Source organism: Podarcis pityusensis (assembly GCF_964106645.2).
Source record: "Podarcis pityusensis genome assembly, chromosome: 6".
Lineage (NCBI taxonomy): Eukaryota > Metazoa > Chordata > Lepidosauria > Squamata > Lacertidae > Podarcis > Podarcis pityusensis.
The window spans coordinates 42,972,215-42,993,244 of record NC_138030.1 but is presented as its reverse complement, the minus strand read 5'-3'; the positions used below and the strand labels follow the sequence as shown (position 1 = coordinate 42,993,244).

The following is a 21,030-nucleotide window of genomic DNA, read 5'->3' as shown; positions in this document are numbered from 1 at the left end:
CACCTAGGAGCTGCTGCAGGACAAACTGTGTTGCTGCTAACAAACCTCTTTCATCAGAGTACTAGACATAGTGGCTTTCTTTAGCAACAGGTGAATTGTATCCCAGAAAATGGGAACTGACAGATTTGAACTCTAGTCTGCAGGTTATTGCTTCCAGATAAAATTGTGTATAGCCAAGGCAACACTAGGCCATACTCTGATGGCTTGCAGTAAACTGTGGTGCGACCAACATGAAGTCATGAAAACCTGAAGGGGAAAGATTTGTCTAGGAATATTCTATACTCTCTGGCAAGGAGTAAAAAGAGCCTATGATGCTGGACAGAATGGAGTTACACATTCTGTATCAGATTAACTGCCAATGAAATTCATACTACTTGAGCGATATGCTAATCCCTTGAAAATGAAAAATATACACAATGACCACATAGAATAGTTTTCTGAATTTTATTATGCAGTAAAACAAATACATTTGGCTATTAATGATACACTACTAATTATAATAAAAAGCAAGGGACTGGATGGGTGGTAGAACATCAAGCACCATATGGCATTATTTCAGTTTGAATGTTTCTCTGTCAACTGTAAATATTTCTTCTTTCCTGTAAGGCACATGGTTTTACGGACTGTCTAATCTGAACCCTCTAGCTTGCAAGATGTATAAGGGAAGTCGTACTTAGGAACTGTAGGAAATGATATATCAGCATGTGGCTCCACTGGAATCACAAGGCTCCCACGTGAAACAGTTAAGTGTAAACAATGTTTAGATAAATCGGGAGTTCCCAAAGGAAACTGTAAGTTCCACAAATAGGGAGGGTTATATAGATATATTGGGTTATATCCAACACTGCCATTCTGCACATGCAACAGAGTTTTGTTTGTGCAATGGCATTTTCTCTCTCAGAGCACCCCCTGAACCTGCTAGGGAGGGGGATGAGTAAAGGAGAGGAAGAGGAAGTCCCACTGTGCAAGTGGGCCACTGCTTGTGCAGTGTTTGATATAACCCACTTTATCGTGATGCCATAGATAAGACAAGAACAGCAACAAATAGCAGGTTGTGGGCTAGCTATATACTATCTACCAATGCTGAGTGAGAAAGCTGCAGTAGTCTATCAACATGTTTCTTATCAAGTATATATTTCCTCCCATGTTGTAGAACAGATCAAGGAACAGATTGTATGGATGAGCCTACAGTTGTTCACAATGAAATATCCATATACCATGATTACAAGTTTATAACGTATTGCAAACATATGTTCCTAAGTAAAGTACCTGTGCCTCAGTTCAGACATAACAGGAAACCATGGTTTTTCACTTTGAGAACAAGTTAAAGAGTCTTAAGCTCACATGCTCCTTCCCATCCCTCCTCTTTCATGCAAGTCAAGGAGAAGATCAAAAGCTTCCACAATTGAATTAAAGGAACAATAGTTCCTCATGATGCCAGAATTTTTGAAACTGTGGTTTGTTTAAACTCTGAATAGTGAAAACTAGCAAAGTTAGAACTGTGGTTCCTGATCTCATTTTATTAATCCAAGTTTGGACATCTCAATAAACTGGTTAGTTTAAAATATAAAGGTCTCCTCTCCACAGGCATGAAAGTAGAGAAGGAAGGAGAGATTGCACAAACCTGAGGTTCATCTAGGGAAACCATGGTTTGCTGCTTGGTATGAACCAAGCCTCTCTTTCCCCCAGCAGAGGGTCTCTTTGTGTGTGGGGTGAACTTTTCAGTGGTAAAGCAGCAAGAGTGAACAGCATTAAGAATCACCTCTCCCCTGTTGCCTACTTCAAATTTCAGCCTCTGTAACTGCATTATGCAAAAGAAGAGAACATTGCATTAAAGAAAAATGAAACTACACATACAGCCACATGCAGAGATAGAAAGCAGGCACTGTTGTGCTTGGAAATACATGCCAGACCACCTATCATCATATCAGACACAATAACAGCAGATAAATGAGCCACATGCTTCCAGGGCCTCTTGTGGTGCAAGTAGCATGGGGAGAGCCGAGAAGTAAAAGGTACAGGAGATTCTGGATCTGGGAATTTCACCAGGATGTGCTGCTGCAGGCAGTAGCGACTCACATTTGACATGGCTTTTGTGGGCACTGTGACCTCGTAACTCAAAATGTTGGCAAGATTTTCCAAAGTTGGTCTACAAATAAAAGTGAGTTAGTGGCAATCTGTGCTTCTCTTACAAATTCTCCAAGCCTAACTGACTACAAACTGGGAGGACTGGCACATGCAGCAAGGAAGGAAAACTGAAGGGCTGGAATAGCTGTTGTCAACAAGCAAGAGTCAAAATACCTATATTTGAAGATACTTTTTGGCTTCACAGTTATGAGTTCTTCACATAAAATCAACAGTTTTGAACTAGGCAATAAAACTAGGAAGGTAAGAGGCATAACAAGACAGCTGTTTATGAAGCAATCTGGTAACTGAATCAGAGTAACAAACAACTAACAAAGTCTAAATTTCCCTTAACAAAAAAAAAACAAAGGCAAATTAGTAGTCCAAGTACACAGAAGAGGAACGACTCCAACCAGAGTAATTAATCACTGTAGTATATGCTCAGGTAGGCCACTAGGTTCCGGTGCTTCCTAAACTCTTTGTCCGAAAGCAGCTAAAACAAATACAAATATAAAATATATTCAGTGTTCAAAAACTCAATAAGCACAATAAAGAAGCAAATGTTTTAGTGCAGATTTCTATCTATAGCTCCATGTCCAGAAAACAAACCATGTGAGACAAAGGAATTCCACAGAAAGAAATGTATGTTATTGTCTTCTGAAAGATCTCTAAGTATATTCCTTCCCGGGTCCTTCCCAAGCAGTCTGAGACTCCAACACCTTGTCTCTGCTCTGCCCTCTTTATACCTCAGAGGGTTCTAGGAGACCAGGGGGCGGGGAGCTGGTCACAACAGGAGAGAGACCCCTTGGCTTCTTCAGCAGATTGCCTCATCTCTGCTTCTTGGCCCCCAGCCTCTCCAGCCTCCACTTCTGCCTCTGATTCTGTACTGCTGCCTGCCACAGCCTCTTCCTGCTCACTAAACCCTGTTACTTCATCAACTCCTGGCACCTACTCCTCCCATTCTGCTCCCTCTTCTCCCTCTGACCACTCATTGTTGTCCACCACCAATCCGCTGGTTCTGAGCCTTCACCCTTTAGGGGGTTCTGTTGGGGGTTCCCCAGCTGGTGCCTCCCACCATTCTTCTGTACCCAGCCAGTTCGTGGCAGATACAGCCCTGAAAAAAATGTCTCTCCCTTGCTGAAATCAAGTCTGTCTGAGATTCTAACATTCTTAATCCCCAAATAGTCACAATGATCATTTAGAAAACTGTATCTGATTTTCATACCTCACTTCTCAGCGTTCTTTTCGCTGGCATTGGTATTAAAGACCAGTCTGGAGCCCCAAACTTCCCTGGCCAGGTGACATGCCTGTGTGGCATGCCGTATGGGTCATATGTTCCAGGTCTAGAGAGAAAAGTCCTTGCATCATTTCTTCAATGAGCTAATATGGTCCATTATGCTGTGCACTTTACATAGTCCACATTAATACACTGAGATAATGTCTTCATATATTGTGCTTTATTCCATCATGGTTATACTAGACTGGTAAATTTAAGAGTTATTTTTTAAAGAAGACTGTAGCTACATCTCAACAGTGATTTGGGTAAATTGCAAAAAGCAACTAAGAATAGGCAAGAGATTAGGGATCCCTGTAATTTTACATTTCAGGGTTTTACTTTTTGTTTTTAAAAAATGAACTTTGGCTCTCAGTGCCCATACAAAACCATGTAGGAAATGATGTCTCATGAAAATAATGTAAAATAGAGTCTGTATTAGCTGCAGCTTTTGTACCAGGGCAGTCCAACTTTCCATACCAAGTGGGCTGCAAGAGTACTTTTACCTATGAACCTATGGGCCACACACTGAATTAAATTTCTATATTGTAAATTAAAGTGTTCACAATATTTTTAATATTATTTAATATACACAATTGATATATTTAATTAAATATATATAATTAAATACAAGATTTAAAGATTTAACATATTTAGTTACTAAACAAATTCAGTACACAAACAAATGTATGCGCTTTTGTTTAACAACGCATGATGCAAAAAAATTTTTTTAAGGCTTTAAGATGGCTTTTCTTGACTGTTGCCAAGGACTGCATGCAGCTTGTGGGCTGTGGGCTGGACCACCCTGGTTTGGTTAGTAAACAAGTATAGTCCCATGTAGAGTGTATTGCAGTCATCTAATATAGAGGGCATCAAAGCATGATTATAGCCAGGTTATTCTGGTCCAGGATTAGATGGTGAATCAGCTAGAGCTGGAAGTAGCCACTCTTTGCCTTTGAAGCCACCTGGGCCTCAAGTGACAATGCTGGACCAAGGAGTACCCAAAGCTCTGATCTTGCTGTTTCAGGAGGATTGCAACCCTATCTAGAACAGCCACCTCATCAATTTCAGGGCATGGAATCACCCACCAAAAGCACCTCCATCTTGTCAGGATTCTGCATTACATTATCAGTTTGGGTGACTATAATCCTTGGACCCGCTTGAGCTTTTGTTAAGACCTTGCTGCTCTCATCATAAGGGGAAGCTTTGTAATTCAAGAAATGAAAAATGGTACCCAGGATAAAAGTCTTTGTCCAGAAGCTTCTCAGAAAATCGTGGCATATTGCTGCAAAAAGAGACATGTGTCGGCTGGCGTCTGTGGTGGTCTCTGATCCATATAGACTGGTATGCAGTAGGATCAGGCGTCACATGCTATAAATGGAGCATATAAAATTAAGTTACAAGACAAATCCTCTATTAAAATATTGTTATAGTACTGGCGAGAGGGTTGTCCTGCTAAACACTAGAAACGAATAAATACTAGGATTTTGATTAACTGGGATATTAAGGTTCAGAACGGTGCCAGACAGGGAATTCTGGGAATTCCTGGGCTGGCTTATGCAAATTCTCCTGGCTGGCCATGGGGAAGAAGAGCAGACCTGTTAGCATTATAAAAAAAGGTGTTGATGGGCCATAGGAGGATCCTTTGGGCTGGGGAGAGAGAGGTCAAAGGTTGTCAGGGTAACTATGTGTTTGAGGGAGCAGGAAAAGTGAGTTTGGAAGCAGGGATTCCTGAGAAGAAGAAAGAGGAAGTAGGGCAGAGATCCATCTTGGAGAGGGAGGTGAAAGGGTCTCCTGCACTGCTGTGAACCATGCTGTAATTCACACACTACAGATTCATTTTGACTTGACAATCCAGGAAAAAGGTGGAGTTACACACTCATTAAATTCCACTCAGTTCATTGAGGTTTACAGCATAGTCCTAACCAGGTCTATTCAGAATAAATCCTACTGAACTCAATGGGTCTTACTCACTAATGTGTGTCAAAGACTGCAGCCCTAATTTCCTTTCCTGGGCAAAGGAAAGTTCAGCAAGTATTGTAATTTAATGGCAATACTAAATTTCTGACGTTGAAGCTGCCCTATCTTGGGTCAGTGAACTGGTGAGTGCACTGGTCCATAGTACTGTCTACTCTAACTGGCAATGGTTATCCAAGGTCTGAGCTAGAGTTCTTTTGCTCTCAGCCCTCATTCTGCATGCAAAGCATGTGCTCCGCCACCTTGAACCCTGCATGATGGAGAACAGAGAATACCTCTTCTAAGAGGATGCTTGCTGCAATATCTCTATTTATCACTTAAAGCAAAGAATTACTGCTTTTTTCATCATATTTAATTAATTGCTCAATCAGCTACAACTCATACTATTTATCAATTAAGATTTCATTAGTGGCACAATACTTGTAACAAATAAAGATTGCAGTTTAAGAACTGGCAAAAGCAGAGCCTTGTAGCACCTAAAGAGCATGGCTCAGGACATTTTTAAAAACCTGCTGACATCTAATTCCATAAACAGCTTACTTCAGGACAGACATGCTGAGGCCTGACTGAAATCAATGGAATTATTCCAGGACTATTGCAGAGGAAGTATAATAGACTATATAAAACACAGTTACAGATAGGTAGCCGTGTTGGTCTGCCATAGTCAAAATAAAAAAAATCCTTCCAGTAGCACCTTTAAGACAAACTAAGTTAGTTCTTGGTATGAGCTTTCGTGTGCAAGCACACTTCTTCAGATACACTGAAACAGAAGTTGCCAGATCCTTCTATATAGTGAGAAGGTGGGGAGGGGTATTACTCAGAAGGGTGGTGGGAATGGGAGATTGGCAGATAGCTGGGATGAGCCTGCTGACGACTCTTAACGACTGTAATGGGTCTTACAGGAAAAGGCAAGGGGTGAGAAGGTGAGAAATGGCTTAGTCATGTATAACGGGATAAGAATCCAATGTCTTTGTTCAAACCAGGTTTCTCCATGGTTTTAAGTTTGGTAATGAGTTGCAATTCAGCAGCTTCTCTTTCCAGTCTATTTCTGAAATTCCTTTGTAGTAAAACAGCTACTTTGAGATCTTGTATAGAATGTCCTGGGAGATTAAAGTGTTCTCCTACTGGTTTCTCTGTTTTGTGATTCTTGATGTCAGATTTATGTCCATTTATTCTTTGGCGTAAGGTTTGGCCTGTTTGTCCAATATAGAGAGCTGAAGGACACTGTTGGCATTTGATGCCATACACAATGTTAGATGATGAGCAATTGAATAGTCCCGAGATGGTATGTGTGATGTTGTTGGGGCCAGTAATGGTGTTGTCCGGGTGTATGTGGCAGCAAAGTTGGCATCTGGGTTTATTGCAGGCTCTGGTGCCAGTGTCCGTGTTAAGTCTGGTTGTAGTATTATTGTGGGTTAGGAGTTGTTTAAGATTGGGTGGCTGTCTGTAGGCAATGAAAGGTCTTCCTCCCAGAGCTTGAGAAAGAGAACTGTCATTGTCCAGGAGAGGTTGTAGATCTCTGATGATGCGTTGTACTGTTTTAACTTGGGAGCTGTATGTGATGACTAGAGGTGTTCTGTTATTTTCTTTTTTGGGTCTGTCTTGCAGCAAGTTCTCTCTGGGTATAAGTCTGGCTCTGTTGATCTGTTGTCTAACTTCATCTGCTGGGTATTTTAGTTCTGAAAAGGTTTGCTGTAGATCTCTTAGGTGAGAGTCTCTGTCTTTGCTGCCACATACACCCGGACAACTTTGCTGCCACATACACCCGGACAACACCATTACTGGCCCCAACAACATCACACATACCATCTCGGGACTATTCAATTGCTCATCATCTAACATTGTGTATGGCATCAAATGCCAACAGTGTCCTTCAGCTCTCTATATTGGACAAACAGGCCAAACCTTACGCCAAAGAATAAATGGACATAAATCTGACATCAAGAATCACAAAACAGAGAAACCAGTAGGAGAACACTTTAATCTCCCAGGACATTCTATACAAGATCTCAAAGTAGCTGTTTTACTACAAAGGAATTTCAGAAATAGACTGGAAAGAGAAGCTGCTGAATTGCAACTCATTGCCAAACTTAAAACCATGGAGAAACCTGGTTTGAACAAAGACATTGGATTCTTATCCCATTATACATGACTAAGCCATTTCTCACCTTCTCACCCCTTGCATTTTCCTGTAAGACCCATTACAGTCGTTAAGAGTCGTCAGCAGGCTCATCCCAGCTATCTGCCAATCTCCCATTCCCACCACCCTTCTGAGTAATACCCCTCCCCACCTTCTCACTATATAGAAGGATCTGGCAACTTCTGTTTCAGTGTATCTGAAGAAGTGTGCTTGCACACGAAAGCTCATACCAAGAACTAACTTAGTTGGTCTTAAAGGTGCTACTGGAAGGATTTTTTTTATATAAAACACAGTACAGTAACAACTGAAAGCGGTCTTTACCTTACTGAGTAGTCCAAAACGTGGGGTTGTTCTTGCTCCCATGGTGTAACCTTTAGTACTCTCTGGTCTGCGAGCCAATTGGTATAGAAGGTTGTCCTTCTATTAATTTTTATTTAGAAAAAAAGCACTTTGGTTATTACAATGCTACACATTTTATATACTTTACTATTTGTTATATTCATACATCACCCTTCTTCCAAGGAGAAGTGTACATAGTTCCTGAAACATTTCATCCTTAAAATCCTGTGATATAGGGGCATAGGCGCCAACTTGAACAAAATATTGGGGGACAATGCAAAGGGCAGCCCATTTTTAGACGCAGTTCCACCAAGAGTATAGGTACCAAATTTCCTTTCTTTACTTCAAAGTGAAGATACATAAAGAGAAAAGACAGCCAAATCAAAGGCAGTATAGTTTACCTCTGCATAGTTATAAGCTCCAGGTCCACGATCAGGATCACCTTTAATTGGCACATTCTCATTGCCTAGCCGATCTGGAGGGTAAAAAACGGGGAATATTCTTCTCTCCTGACACGATCCAAATGAATTTCGTTGCTGTGCAGCTGCAAAAACCAGGAATAGTTATGAGTGTCGTTTAGAAAGAATACCATCCGACTTGCAGCATGTACTGCTACTACCAACAAATGAAGGGATACAAAAATAAATAAAGTTATGGCGTGTTTTTCTGCCAAGTGTACTGTCATCAGCAGTGACTTGTGAGGGGGAGCAGAAGCTACAGTGTTCTGCTAGCAGCGATGCTGCCATCATTAGGGAGGGGATGTGGCAGCAAGACTGGGGAAGCCCCAGGGTAGTGGTGGTGACCCTGCAGATGTGCACTTCCCCTGAAATGCCCCATGTACTGAATTCAGGCTGGGAGCTAACTGCAGTCAAAGCATATTGGAACAATGGCGGTCATCAAACTTCAAATGAACAATGAAATTCCATTATCATACACAGTGGTGGAAATGTTTGAACAACTAGTAATCAATAAGAATTAAAATGGGATGTTTTATACGTAGGGATGGAAATAAACAGAAATGATAAGTGAACAGAAATGACTTCTTCAGCTCCAGGACTGATAATTATTTTTTGTGTGATCTCTCTTCATTGTTAAATGTTAAAACATACAAGCAAGAACCACTCTGACCTTGGGGTCCTACTGAATTCCACTGGACTCACTCCCAGTAAAGTGTGTAAAAGAGGTGGACAGCTCAGCTGGTTAGAGTACAGTGCTGATAATGCCAAGGTTGCAGGTTTGATCCCTGTATGGGACAACTGCATATTCCTGCAATGCAGGGGGCTGGACTAGATGATCCTCAGAGTCCCTTTCAACTCTACGATTCTATGATTGCTACCCTACATTGCGTAGAGTTAAACATGAAAAATTTGCTGTGGCTCCACTCATGACGAAGATTGTTCTGCATGGTCTGCTAGCATGCCCCAGAATCCTTTGCAACATGCCACTGATTCCTGGGCAGACAACTGCAAGTTTTACAGTCTCACCAGAGGATTAAAAAAAACTAATGGTTTACTGCTGCCCTTGGCGTGTACTTCTCATTTGGGGACTCTAAATGGCCATATGCTTAAGTTGTGTACACACTCGAAAGCACGTTCTGTAGAATTCAAATAATTCTGTGTAACCCCACACAAGAGTTACATTTCCCAACAACGCTAAACACACTACAGTGCCCGGAATTGTTTGAGGGAAATTATGTGCTTTCAATGTATGTGGTGTGTAACTACGGCGAAAGAAAGGGGTGGGCTCAACTGTCTCAGGGAAAGATCCCGCTTCAGCTCAGCAAAAGCTCCCTTTTCAGCAGATGCCCATTCCCCGGACGGGGGAGAAGGGAGACGTGAGCTCGCCTGGCGCACCTGGGCGACCTGCTCGCCTCACACTCGTTCTGGCCAATCCGTGCCCGCCTCACCTGAGAGCTCCCACGTCAGCTGGCGTTGTCCCATGACCAAGCTGAGGGCGCTCCTCTTGTGTGCCGAGTCTCCCTGTTGCCATGGAAATACACCGAGGTGGAATCTATTCGCAACGCCCGGAAGACCTGAGCGGTAGTACGTCATTTCGTCCGAGCTATTGACAAAAGCCGCTGCAGGGAGAGAGGACCAGGAAAAGCACACACGTGTGTTTACCCGCAGGGCGCTGGGGAGGTTCAATCACGTGTTCCAAATAAATTATCTGTCTATCTATCTAAGTGTAACTAGTGCTTATTTTATTGTAGCCACCCTAGTTCTTCTCCCATTTGCGTGCGTTTTTAATTCCTAAATTGGCCGATTTGGCTCAAGTCTTCTTCTTCTGACTTGAGAGCAGAGCGAGAAAGAGAGTATACACACGTGCTGTTCTTAACAATGGTGGTGATGAGGGAGGATTCATCTTAGGGTAGGAGGCTCCAGTCTCGGACCTGCATTCAGTTACAGGGCTTAGCCCCGGAGCATGGGAAGTAGTGCTGAAAAGTAGAAGGACTATGACTCCTATCATCCCTGAGCATTGGCTAAGCTGTGTGGGAATGATGAGAGTTGTAGTCCTACAATAGCGAGTGACCCAAGGTTGTAGAGAGGTGCAGCCAGAACGAACCTGTTCTCCTTGGTCAAAACAAATCAGTGATGGAGGGGGCAGTACCACCTTATGCACCATAGAGGAAAGGTATAATAAACAAGTTATGATGCTTGTTGAACTAGAGCTTAATCAAGTGGAGTCTGTAACCTGAAGCATCTGTAACCTGAAGCATCTGTAAGCTGAGGTACCACTGTAGTCTAGCCTGCCATTATGTTGCTTGCCACAAAACTGCCAGCTGACTCTCCCTTGTCCTACTATTCCTAGTCATTTGCCAATCCCTGACTCATCTTTGCACCATTCTCTTGCAGATCCTTTGTTCGGGACTGCTTAACTTTTATGTATAGCACCCAGGACACTGTTGGCACTTGATGAATGTCACATTGAGATAGGTGGGCCTGAGCATGAACTCTGAAATATTAAGTGGTATGAACTCACACAGATGATAAATTCTAAATAGATTATACTAACTAACAGCATGTACCCAGCAAACCCCCACAAAAACTGGCTTACCTGGCCATATATTTGAACCTGACTTCAGTGGCATGGTAGAGCATAAAACTAACAGGGACAGATAAGAGTAGCTGATCTCTTTCCCCCTCTCAAATAACAGAACTGTGGTTCTTTTCAGGGACAGCCAAGCCTGACATCATACATACTATAGAACTGTAACCCTTGGATCGCTTTGGTCTAATTATGACATAACAGTCTACATCAGCAACCTTTTTCAGCCGTGGGCCGGTCCACCGTCCCTCAGACCATGTGGTGGCCTGGACTATATTTTTTGGAGGGAAATGAACAAATTCCTATGCCCCACAAATAACCCAGAGATGCATTTTAAATAAAAGCACACATTCTACTCATGTAAAAACATGCTGATTCCCGGACCATCTGCGGGCCGGATTGAGAAGGCGATTGGGCTGCATCCGGGCCACGGGCCTTAGGTTGCCTACCCCTGGTCTGCATCATTTTTATAAAACAGTGGAGGGGTAGTGTCATCAGGGCACAACTTCTCTATGGAAGAAGCTATTTCTTTTATAGTCATGAGACATATTTGGCATGATGTGGAGTCTCTGTTTTCTAGAGCATTGATCTTCAGTTGTGGGTTGGACCCAATATTGCATCCCAAGGTGTTTTAATATGGGACTTATCAGCAGTGCTACCACCAGACAAATATATGGTATTAAATAAATGATTCCGCAAATGCATGTCTGGGTTATAGGTGAGCCTGAAAAAGTAGAAGACTACAGTTCTAGAGTATGAGTTACAGCACAGTGTTCCTCACTTGAGTTTGAGGGGCCTTACCAGTTGAATCAATCTTATACTCAGCTGAGCAGGAGATTGATGCCAAAACATTTCCTCCATTGCTGCACGCTTTTGGGGAATGACCACAGTTTCCAGTTTCCATCATTCCTGGAGAAGCAGGTTTCCCCTTCAGATGCCATGTGTCATCCAAGATGACTCAACTTTCAGACCTCTGCTCTTGGATCATGTTGGTAAGTGTAAAGGATGATGAGCATAAACTGTATATAAGCAGAATTGCTGCAGAATGTTTTTCCACAGCTTAATTCTGTGCTGGCCATGATGTTCACAAAGGCACCAAACTGGGCAAATGACAGGCTATGCTTTGGATGCTGCTGAAGCAATGTATTAATTATATTTAAGTGTCCTTTTCATTAAACACGAAATTAACAGTTTGTTAATAATGAAATCTAAAGAAATAACTGGGACGCAGGTGGCGCTGTGGGTTAAACCACAGAGCCAAGGACTTGTCGATCAGGAGGTCGGCGGTTTGAATCCCCGTGACGGGGTGAGCTCCCGTTGCTGGGTCCCTGCTCCTGCCAACCTAGCAGTTCAAAAGCACATCAAAGTGCAAGTAGATAAATAGGTACCGCTCCAGCGGGAAGGTAAACAGCGTTTCAGTGCGCTGCTCTGGTTCGACAGAAGCAGCTTAGTCATGCTGGCCACATGACCCGGAAGCTATATGCTGGCTCCCTCGGTCAGTAAAGTGAGATGAGTGCCGCAACCTCAGAGTCGGCCACAACTGGACCTAACAGTCAGGGGTCCCTTTACCTTTACCTAAAGAAATAACTAGGTAATACCAAAACATTATAATGAAGGAGATGAACACACTAGGGTTTAACTTGCACGCTTTTATTTCTTAATTTTCTGCCATGAGTTTAAATTGAAAAGCCTAGGTAAGAGCTGGATAATCTGGTTTTATGCCCAGTTGCAGCATTCACAGCTTGTATCAAAGACCAAGCCAGCCTGGCAATTCTGCTCATAGGTGACTCCATTCAGACAGTGCCAGAAAGCATTTCTGTTGTTGGCCACGGGGTACAGACCATTGGCTTTGCCAGCACAGAAACCGCTACCACCACTGCTGCCACTGCCAGAACTTCCACTGCCAGAGCTTCCACTGCCACTTCCTCCACCGCTAGGAGCAGCTGTGATTGGAGGATTGGGTTGGGCAGGAGCGGTACAGCCTGAAATAGAAAAAAAGCATCACACACTTAGATGTACAGGATCAGTACAGGATCAGAAGCAATGATTCTTCAACATCAACTTCATTGGACTGGTCATGTTATGCGGATGCCTGATTATTGTCTTCCAAAGCAACTACTCTATTCCGAACTTAAAAATGGAAAGCGTAATGCTGGTGGTCAACAAAAGAGGTTTAAAGACTGTCTCAAGGCAAATCTAAAAAAAGTAGTATAAACACAGACAACTGGGAAACACTGGCCTGCGAGCGCTCCAGTTGGAGAACAGCCTTTACCAAAGGTGTCATGGGCTTTGAAGACACTCAAACTCAAGATGCAAGGGAGAAACGTGCTAAGAGGAAGGCACACTTGGAAAATCCACATCGCGATCAACTCCCACCTGGAAACCAATGTCCCCACTGTGGAAGGACGTGTGGGTCCAGAATTGGCCTCCACAGTCACTTTCGGACTCATTGTTAAAACCGTATTTATGGAAGACAATCTTACTCGGCTACGAGTGATAGCCAAAGAAGAAGAAGACAGGATCAGTATTGTATGTATTCTTCCTTTGTCCCTAATTAGTCGTTATTTAATTTAATTATAGTCAGAACCTCTTGAAATGGTAAAAGCTTGGTGGAACAAAAATGCCTTTACTAAAAGGTCTAAAAACAATGGGTAGGATGACTACTAAACTTGACTTCTGTGCTAGGCTATAGTTTCCAAGATCAGTTTCACAAAAGCAGAAGGTATTGTTGTTTGTCATTGCTCTAGTCTTTTCTCTCTTGCTGCCTTGTTTGCTTGAAAACTGCATGATGCCACCTCTCCCATCTCCCTCCAAAACCTCCTTCAAAGCTCACCTTTTTTGTGAAGCCTTTGGCTGAACCCCTTAGTTCCCATGCTCTGCTGAATTAGGGGATCTGCCAGTTTCTGTTCTCTTAGTTTCTCATTTTTCTAATCTTAATCCAGAATGTATCCTATGATGTGCATGATGCTCCATGCTCGAACCATTTTTATGTGTTTTAAGAAAAGTGGTGTTTTTTTATTATTATTAGCATTACTGAGACATGACTGTATTGCCATTTATCCAAATGTTAATTTGAGAAAGCGTCTTGTTGCTGGTACTTACTGGTGCTTTGAAGACCAAGGGCATTCTTCAGGGCAGTGATCAAGGGGTATTTGCCTTGGTTGCAGAAAGTTCCAGTGAAGTCATCCAAGTCAATGGCCCAAACCATGGCACCTCCAAAGTTGTTCTTCATCAGCCATTCAGCCTTTGAAGAAAGAAACAAAAAAACCAGTCCTGAACCTACCAGGACATTCTAATGCACCAGAATGAATGTATGCTTTTGTGAGATGGATACCGTACCTTGATCTGGAAGCTCTTGATGTTGTCATAGCCCACCCATTCATTGCCTTTGTAAGCATAAGGGACATCTTGAGGACCATCCCAAGCTTGAGTGGCTCCATTCTTCAGGAAGGTGCAGATCTGGAAGGGAGCAGACACACAATATTACCAGCTTACATGCTTGAAAAATAGCTTGCCACAGGGCTGGGGGAGGAGATGCTTTGTGCTATAACTGACTTATTAGTTTTTAAACATGATTTTAAAGCTGTTTATCTTTGTCAGAAGATTCCTCTGATCTTATGTCTCCATTGCTTGAATCTGTAATGCACATTAAGGAGAGTGTCAAGAACAAAGCTAGTCAGGTTTTATCTCCCAGGAAAGAAATTTAAAACAATTTTAGCACGAACTCAGATTTCATATGTTGCCTTCAAACAGAAAAACTATGGGTTATTTGGAAATGTTTGTTTGACCCAGTTCTTCTTGCACCTAATGCTGCAATAAGCACTGTATAAATTAAAAAATAAACACAGTTACTGCCAGTAACCTACAGCAATCTTATATTTAATTTGAGTTTATCTTGTACTGCTGTTTTTGTAGATTTGAGTTATGAAATATTTTTTGTCTGTGTTCTGCTGTTTTTAAAAATATAGTTGCTTGAGAAGTTGGCTATTAACACTTTTGGAATGCATAATTCCAGAACAGTAACCTTGTGCTATCATAGCAGTTAACTAGTTTATTCTTGCATGAAATCATATAACAATAGCAATAGCTAATTTCATGAAATGACTATAAAATAATAATAAAATTATTTGCAGTACTATTTCATGCTAAGAAATGGTCCAACAATTGACCCATAATAAATTGAGACTTTTCTAAGTGTTCCTCCCACCCTAGCCTCTGCTGAACCATAAGCTTTTTATCCCCTAGAAAAAAGGGAAGCTCAGGACAGGCATTCACTGCATGATGTTTTACTTTATTTTATATCTTTCTTGCCCTCCCCCATAGATCATAGTTCATTGGTGGGTCTCTGGGAGAAGATGCTCCTCCAGGTATCTAGGTCCTGAGATGTATAGGGCCATGTATGTCAAGGTAGGCACCTTTAACTTGCTTATATAGCATAGTGGAGTTCTTTTGCAATAGGCAGCCCCTAATTGCAGCTTCCAAACCAACATCAAAGGCAGCCCCACTTACAACACATTACAGTAAAAATCCAGTCTTGAGTTTTTCAGCCCATGGGTTACTGTGACCAAGAATAGCTATAGCTGACATACTAGATGAAGCTGGCCTAAGACATTTCTTGCCATGGAGGCAATTGTGATAGATCTAGGAGCACCCCATGCTACATACCTTTTCCTTCAGACTGAGTACAATGATCTCCAAAACAGACGCTTGCTTAATCCTCATCTCATCCCCTATCTTGTTGAGATAACAAAATCTGCCCCTAATTTCTCATGGACATAACTTTGTGGCACATACCTCATAGTAAGCCCAGAAGCCAGCTTGTCTTGTATATGGTCCAGCAGGTCCAGCCCCAGATGTTGGAGCACCAACAGCTGTGTTGGATGGGTTGCTAAGGATGAAGGTATGTCCATAAGTTGGGAATCCAACAATGAGCTTCTCAGCTGGGGCACCGTTGTTCTTCCAATAGTTCATGGCATATTCCTATAAGGAAAACACAGTGCTAAAATGTCTCTAAAGACATAGTTGGAAGTTTCCTTGAGCGAAGTTCCTTATTTAAAGCCAATCTCTTTGTTTCTGGTTCCCTTGCCCTCTAATCAGAACATTTTGGATCAGCTTTATTTCCTTTGTTGAGGAAAGCTGATTTAGCTATTAGTGACAAAGCTTCTGAAATATACTTACAACATTGAAATAGATGTTACCGCCAGTGTCTGCAGGACCTCTGTAAAGAGGGCTGTTCTCTCCAGTGTATCCCTCCCAGGAGCCATGGAAGTCATAGGTCATCACATGGAAATAGTCCAGGTACCTGTTCGGAAGGTAGGTACATAGGTATTCAGAGATGGGTTCATTTGTGGCCAATTTGCTATCTTACCAGGTTGACAATTAGAATTGTGATATTGATAAGGATAATCTATAGCTGGTCTTCTAAATTCTGTGCAGAAAAAGCCCAAAATCCATAAGTAGGGCAATACCTTTATTGGGTCAGCCAAAATGTCACAAAATAGTGAGCAAGCTTTTGAGTTCTCTAGAACTCTTCATCAAGCTGAGAGCAAAGCAAAGATCTGTGTTAAGATGGAGTTTAGGAAGAGAGAGCAGACCTACCCAGCTACCCTTTTGCTTTATTGAGGTAGAAAAGGGTGATATCTCTTTATCCATTGCTCACTCAGTATGCACCTGCCAGGCACCTCTAAGCAGTAGCTCAAGTACATCTGCAGTACAGTATACTTACTGGCCCAGCTGAGGAATTTCATAGCCTGACTCAATGTTGGAAAGTCCACCAGCCACAGCAGCAGTGACCATGAGCCTGGGCTTGTTGGATTGTTGGGCTTCCTGCTCAAAGGCTTCCCGCATTTCCTATGAAAGAGAAGAAGAGCTATAGCAATTACTTCTGCATCATGCTGTATATTACCCTCCCACTCTAAGGAGGAAACCCCTGTTTCATATGATAAGCACAGACATTGAGAGAGTCAATAGCAAAGTGGCAGCTGAAACATCTGAGGGGCTGCAGGTAGGTAGTCACTAGGACATGGTGGGTCAGTACTCTTATTTTTCCTGCAACATAAAATAGGAAGCTAGAGTGCAGCAGTCCTGTGTCCCATGCAGTCATATTCATAACATTCAATTTATTCAGGGAGTCTTTTCTGCCCATCTTCCTTGGTATATATAAAACTGAAAAATTGCAGGTACATCTATGTATTTGATGGGCAGTTTTACCCTTAGATATGTAAAATTTCCAGGTGTCCAGCTTTCTTCCTAGGTGACTTAAATATCTCATGCTTGTGTACGGGAATTGCTTAATTGTCCACAGTACCTTTTGCAAGGGAGGGGGATAGAGAGAAAACCAGAGTACATTGACTCCGTCTATAGTGACCTGGCTCTGCCTCCCGTTAGCTGCCCTACCCATAGCACCATCTCTAGCTTACCTTAACCAGAACAGTAAAGAGGGCCTTATCCTGAGCAGTGCTGCCTCGAGAGCCAGGGTACTCCCAGTCAAAGTCCAGCCCATCAAATTCATACTGGCGCAGGAATTTGATGACTGAGTTGATGAAAGTCTGACGAGTTGCGGAAGTGGCAACCATTGCATTGAATCTAAGTAAGAACCAGAGAAGTGGAGAATTAGGGGAAATAACTATAACCAGCACTCACTCCACTCAGCAAGAAAAGACTTGATAAAAAGTTGCAATGGACTACCCAATCCAACCCCAAACCTCAAGACACTGCAACCCATCCATCCCAAAGCAGCTGTCACAATTGTGAAAATGGTGCACCAAATTTATACACCAGGGATTCCATAGTCAGGTACCAAAAATCAAATAATTGTAAATGGTTCAAATAAGTGAGCCAAATCCAATCTGCAGGGGAGATAAAAACCTCCCGTATCATCAGTTGACTTGTGAGCCAATTCCTTTCAGATCTCAAATTAAGGTTATGATAATTCAGACTTCGAGTCCTTGAGTCAAACCCCATCACTGAATTGTCCCAAGAAAAATGTTATGGTGCTTACGGAGCTGTTCCAAAGTTCCAGCCTCCAATAGCCAGGAGAGTCTTGAGTTGTCCATTCCTTGAAAAAAGGAGTAAGAGAGATTAAGTTCAGTTCTGTATTTTTTTAATTCAGCATCCCCTGATGATTACTTTTCCTCGGGCAGAAGGGACACTATTGTGCTATAAAATATTGACTGTGACACATCTCATATAAGGCTATTCAAATAACCATTTTTGTTTGTTTGTTTGTTTTGCTCCTTTTTCCTGGAGCAGTGAGAAATCATTCTGCTTTCAAGAAAGCTGATTATTTAGACCCATTTCAGTCTAGTTTCCACTGAAATAGCCTTGGCCACCCTGTCTGATTATATTAGGTGATAGACAAGGAGAATTGCAACCCTATTGATTCTATGTGGCATTTGATATCATTGACTCCTAGATCAGTTCTGTTAATACGTTGTCTAGTTCATAGAGTTCTACTCTGTCTCCCATGCTTTTTGACATCTGTATGGGATTTGGAGGACAGTGTTATTGGCATGTTAACATAAACATAACGAAGAATGAATCCTGATAAGATAGAGGTACTGATGGTGGGTGGTTTCTGGGTCTGGGAATTGTGTAGATGGCCTGTTCTGAATGAAGTTCCACTTCCCGAAGGAACAGGTGCATAGCTGGGGGGTGCTCCTAGAGCCATCATTTTGATTAGAGGCTCAAGTGGCCTCAGTGGGTAGGAGGACGTATTCCCAGCTATGGTTGGTCTGCCAGATACAGCATTTCCTAGACCAGGATAGCTACCTGACTACAATAGTACACGTTGTGCTAACCTCACATTTAGAATACTGCAATGTACTCCACACAGGACTGCTCTATGTGGGTCTTTCAGATAACAAAGTTGCATTTCAAAAAAGAAAAGGAAAAAAAGATATACAACAACTTTCACTGGAATTTGTATATAAATGTGTTTGTACCTGAAACAGGTCTTGTGCTGCTTGATACATTCTAGATTTGTTGTATCTTACTGCAACAACTTCACAAGAGAAGCCCTGTGGTTTCCTGCCTTATACTGTATAATATCAGGCATTTGCTATCAATCATGCAGATGCTTTCAGAGAGGCACTCTGCAGAAAATGATCTGCACGCAATTTAAGAAAATAAACTAGAACCAACTTGTCATCAGGCAACTTACTGGTTTTTCAGCCCGTTGAAAGATTGGTAAAGGGTCACATCATTCCACTCAATGGTAGCGATCTCGTTGTTCTTCATGCCAGCAAATGCATAGATCAGCTGGGTACACAGGCATGGGTCAATGTTGTCAGGTTTGAATTTTCCCAGGCCTGGTCTGTACTGGGCCCAGTTGGTAAAGTAGCATGTCAGCTGGTAGGCAGAGCCTATGGTTAAGAGAAAAGTTGTGATAGTAGTAGGATATGTTCCACAATGAACCCAGAGTGGCTGGGGAAATCCAGCTAGATGGGCGGGGTATAATAATAATAATAATAATAATAATAACAGACCAGGATTTGGGACAGAGTCTTGGGCCTCATTCAGAAGAATAAGTAAGAACTCCTCACCCAAAACCCCCCAACAGGGTGTTTTGAAATAAATGAAGGAATGCACATTACCATGTAAAGGGAGAGGGCATGAATTCAACTCAGAAATTATCTCGTTATCTTAATGCTATTCCTTAGGAACAGGCAGATCCATTTTTTAAACATTTTATTTATTTGGTGTATTTTTGTTTATTTCCCAAAATAAGCTCCTGAAAGTGCCACTAGTGGCATAGGAGATGCTCAACACAGCTCAATTGCTTTCCCTCTACCTGTTTATTACTTACCCAGCTGAGCATTCAGCAAAAGCGCCAGACCTACGAAGGAAATAAAGAGTAAAGAAATAAGCCATTGAGGTAGATATGTGTGTGTAAGAGAGCCCAGTCATATGGACTTAAAAATAAAAAGCATTCAAATAAATGATGAACCCAAGAATGTTTTGCATTTAATAATGGCTCTGAGATTTTTCCCTCCCAAGGAAAAACAAGCAATTTCCCTTAATATGCAGTTTTGGATGTTAGTTTCACTAATATATGTGGTCTTATGCACATTTCCCCTTAATATATGCATTTTTGTTTGGTTGGCAAACTGCATCACAAAATTTGGAGAAGAGTGCATTTCGAAGCATAGCCATGTTTCAGTTTGTATATTGGTTTGAGAAATGCAGACTAGGTAGTCAATAAACTGCAAACAAAATTGAATTTCCCCTCCATCCCTACTCAGAAGTAGGTCTCATTAATGCAGCTTTCTCCCAATTAACTCTTGATAGGATTGCAGCCTCAGTCACATTTCAGACTGGCCCATTCATTACAGTGTTTAAGAATAAAACTCAGTAACACAATGTATAGACATAAAGTGGTCATTATAGACTTACCGGTAAGGAGAATCAACTTGGCCATGGTTGATCTGTGTACCACTTTTCCATAATTCTCAGCTGCCTTTTATAGACGACATCCTTATTTAATCACATGGCTCCTTATCAGAAAAGATAACCAAATCGACTTTTTGACAAAGCTAATTGGTAGTTAATGGATTAATAAATAGATATTTCCATCTCACCTCTGCAGTTTGCCGTTATTTTCCTACAGCGGATTATGTAAACCTGCTGCCATTATGGAAATGACAAAGCTACAATAATAGCCTCATAGACATAAAGCCTGTTTGGGAACATGTTTGCTCTAATCTGTATGGAGTTGATAGTGGCTATTAATGCTTCTAATTGTTATAACAGTGTTTGGTTTGCTGTTGTCAGAGCTGTGTAAACAGTGTTTCAAGGAATATGACTGTGGAATGTTAGTGGAGAGAATGACGATAGATAAAATTATTTCAAAGTGAACTGTAAGGCAGGGAGACCCAACAAGGTTTTGCGTATCTATCTGGTTTGCTGGCACTGCCAGCTTTTGTGGAGTCACAGTTTTGATGTCCTTGCTCTATTCAGCCACTGATTTTCTTGTGATCAGTTGGCCTTTGCCTCTACAAAGACTCAGAGCTTGGTTCCTCTGCTCTTAAGGGACAAAAACTTCTACAATGACTCTGGTCAAACTCTTTAAGGGAAAAGTTAATAGTGAAATGGCATTTACAATTAGTGGATGGATTTCAAGCACTTGTTTTTA

At 41.9% G+C, this 21,030-nt stretch overlaps 2 protein-coding genes across 2 annotated transcripts; both read right to left on the bottom strand.

Moving 5' to 3' along the window:
- Nucleotides 1-430: 430 nt before the first annotated feature.
- On the bottom strand, nt 431-11,044 carry CIMAP3 (ciliary microtubule associated protein 3). Its single transcript, XM_081010159.1, has 7 exons — nt 10,908-11,044; nt 9,760-9,930; nt 8,255-8,397; nt 7,836-7,934; nt 4,632-4,768; nt 3,350-3,467; nt 431-2,617 (listed from the first exon to the last, which is right to left on the bottom strand). The coding sequence occupies exons 1-7, from the start codon at nt 10,939-10,941 to the stop codon at nt 2,546-2,548; spliced, it is 774 nt and encodes a 257-aa protein (XP_080866285.1). The 5' UTR covers nt 10,942-11,044; the 3' UTR covers nt 431-2,545.
- Nucleotides 11,045-12,532: 1,488 nt separating this feature from the next.
- On the bottom strand, nt 12,533-20,399 carry LOC308479404 (acidic mammalian chitinase-like). The gene is made up of 11 exons (XM_081010096.1): nt 20,292-20,399; nt 19,705-19,734; nt 19,060-19,261; nt 17,899-17,955; nt 17,318-17,483; nt 16,624-16,748; nt 16,077-16,200; nt 15,693-15,878; nt 14,238-14,357; nt 14,001-14,142; nt 12,533-12,880 (listed from the first exon to the last, which is right to left on the bottom strand). Exons 1-11 carry the CDS (start codon nt 20,314-20,316, stop codon nt 12,615-12,617), a joined length of 1,443 nt encoding a protein of 480 aa, XP_080866222.1. The 5' UTR covers nt 20,317-20,399; the 3' UTR covers nt 12,533-12,614.
- Nucleotides 20,400-21,030: the final 631 nt, after the last annotated feature.

Coding starts and splice junctions, on each gene's coding strand:
- CIMAP3 (XM_081010159.1), bottom strand. CDS start 10,941: ATGCCACTGAAGTCAGGTTCAAATATATGGCCAG. Junction 8,398..9,759: donor GCTGACGTGGGAGCTCTCAG/GTGAGGCGGGCA, acceptor TGGTTTTTGCAG/CTGCACAGCAACGAAATTCA. Junction 7,935..8,254: donor GAGCTTATAACTATGCAGAG/GTAAACTATACT, acceptor AAAAATTAATAG/AAGGACAACCTTCTATACCA.
- LOC308479404 (XM_081010096.1), bottom strand. CDS start 20,316: ATGGCCAAGTTGATTCTCCTTACCG. Junction 19,262..19,704: donor TTTGCTGAATGCTCAGCTGG/GTAAGTAATAAA, acceptor TCTTAACCATAG/GCTCTGCCTACCAGCTGACA. Junction 14,358..15,692: donor GCTTCTGGGCTTACTATGAG/GTATGTGCCACA, acceptor GCTCCCTTCCAG/ATCTGCACCTTCCTGAAGAA.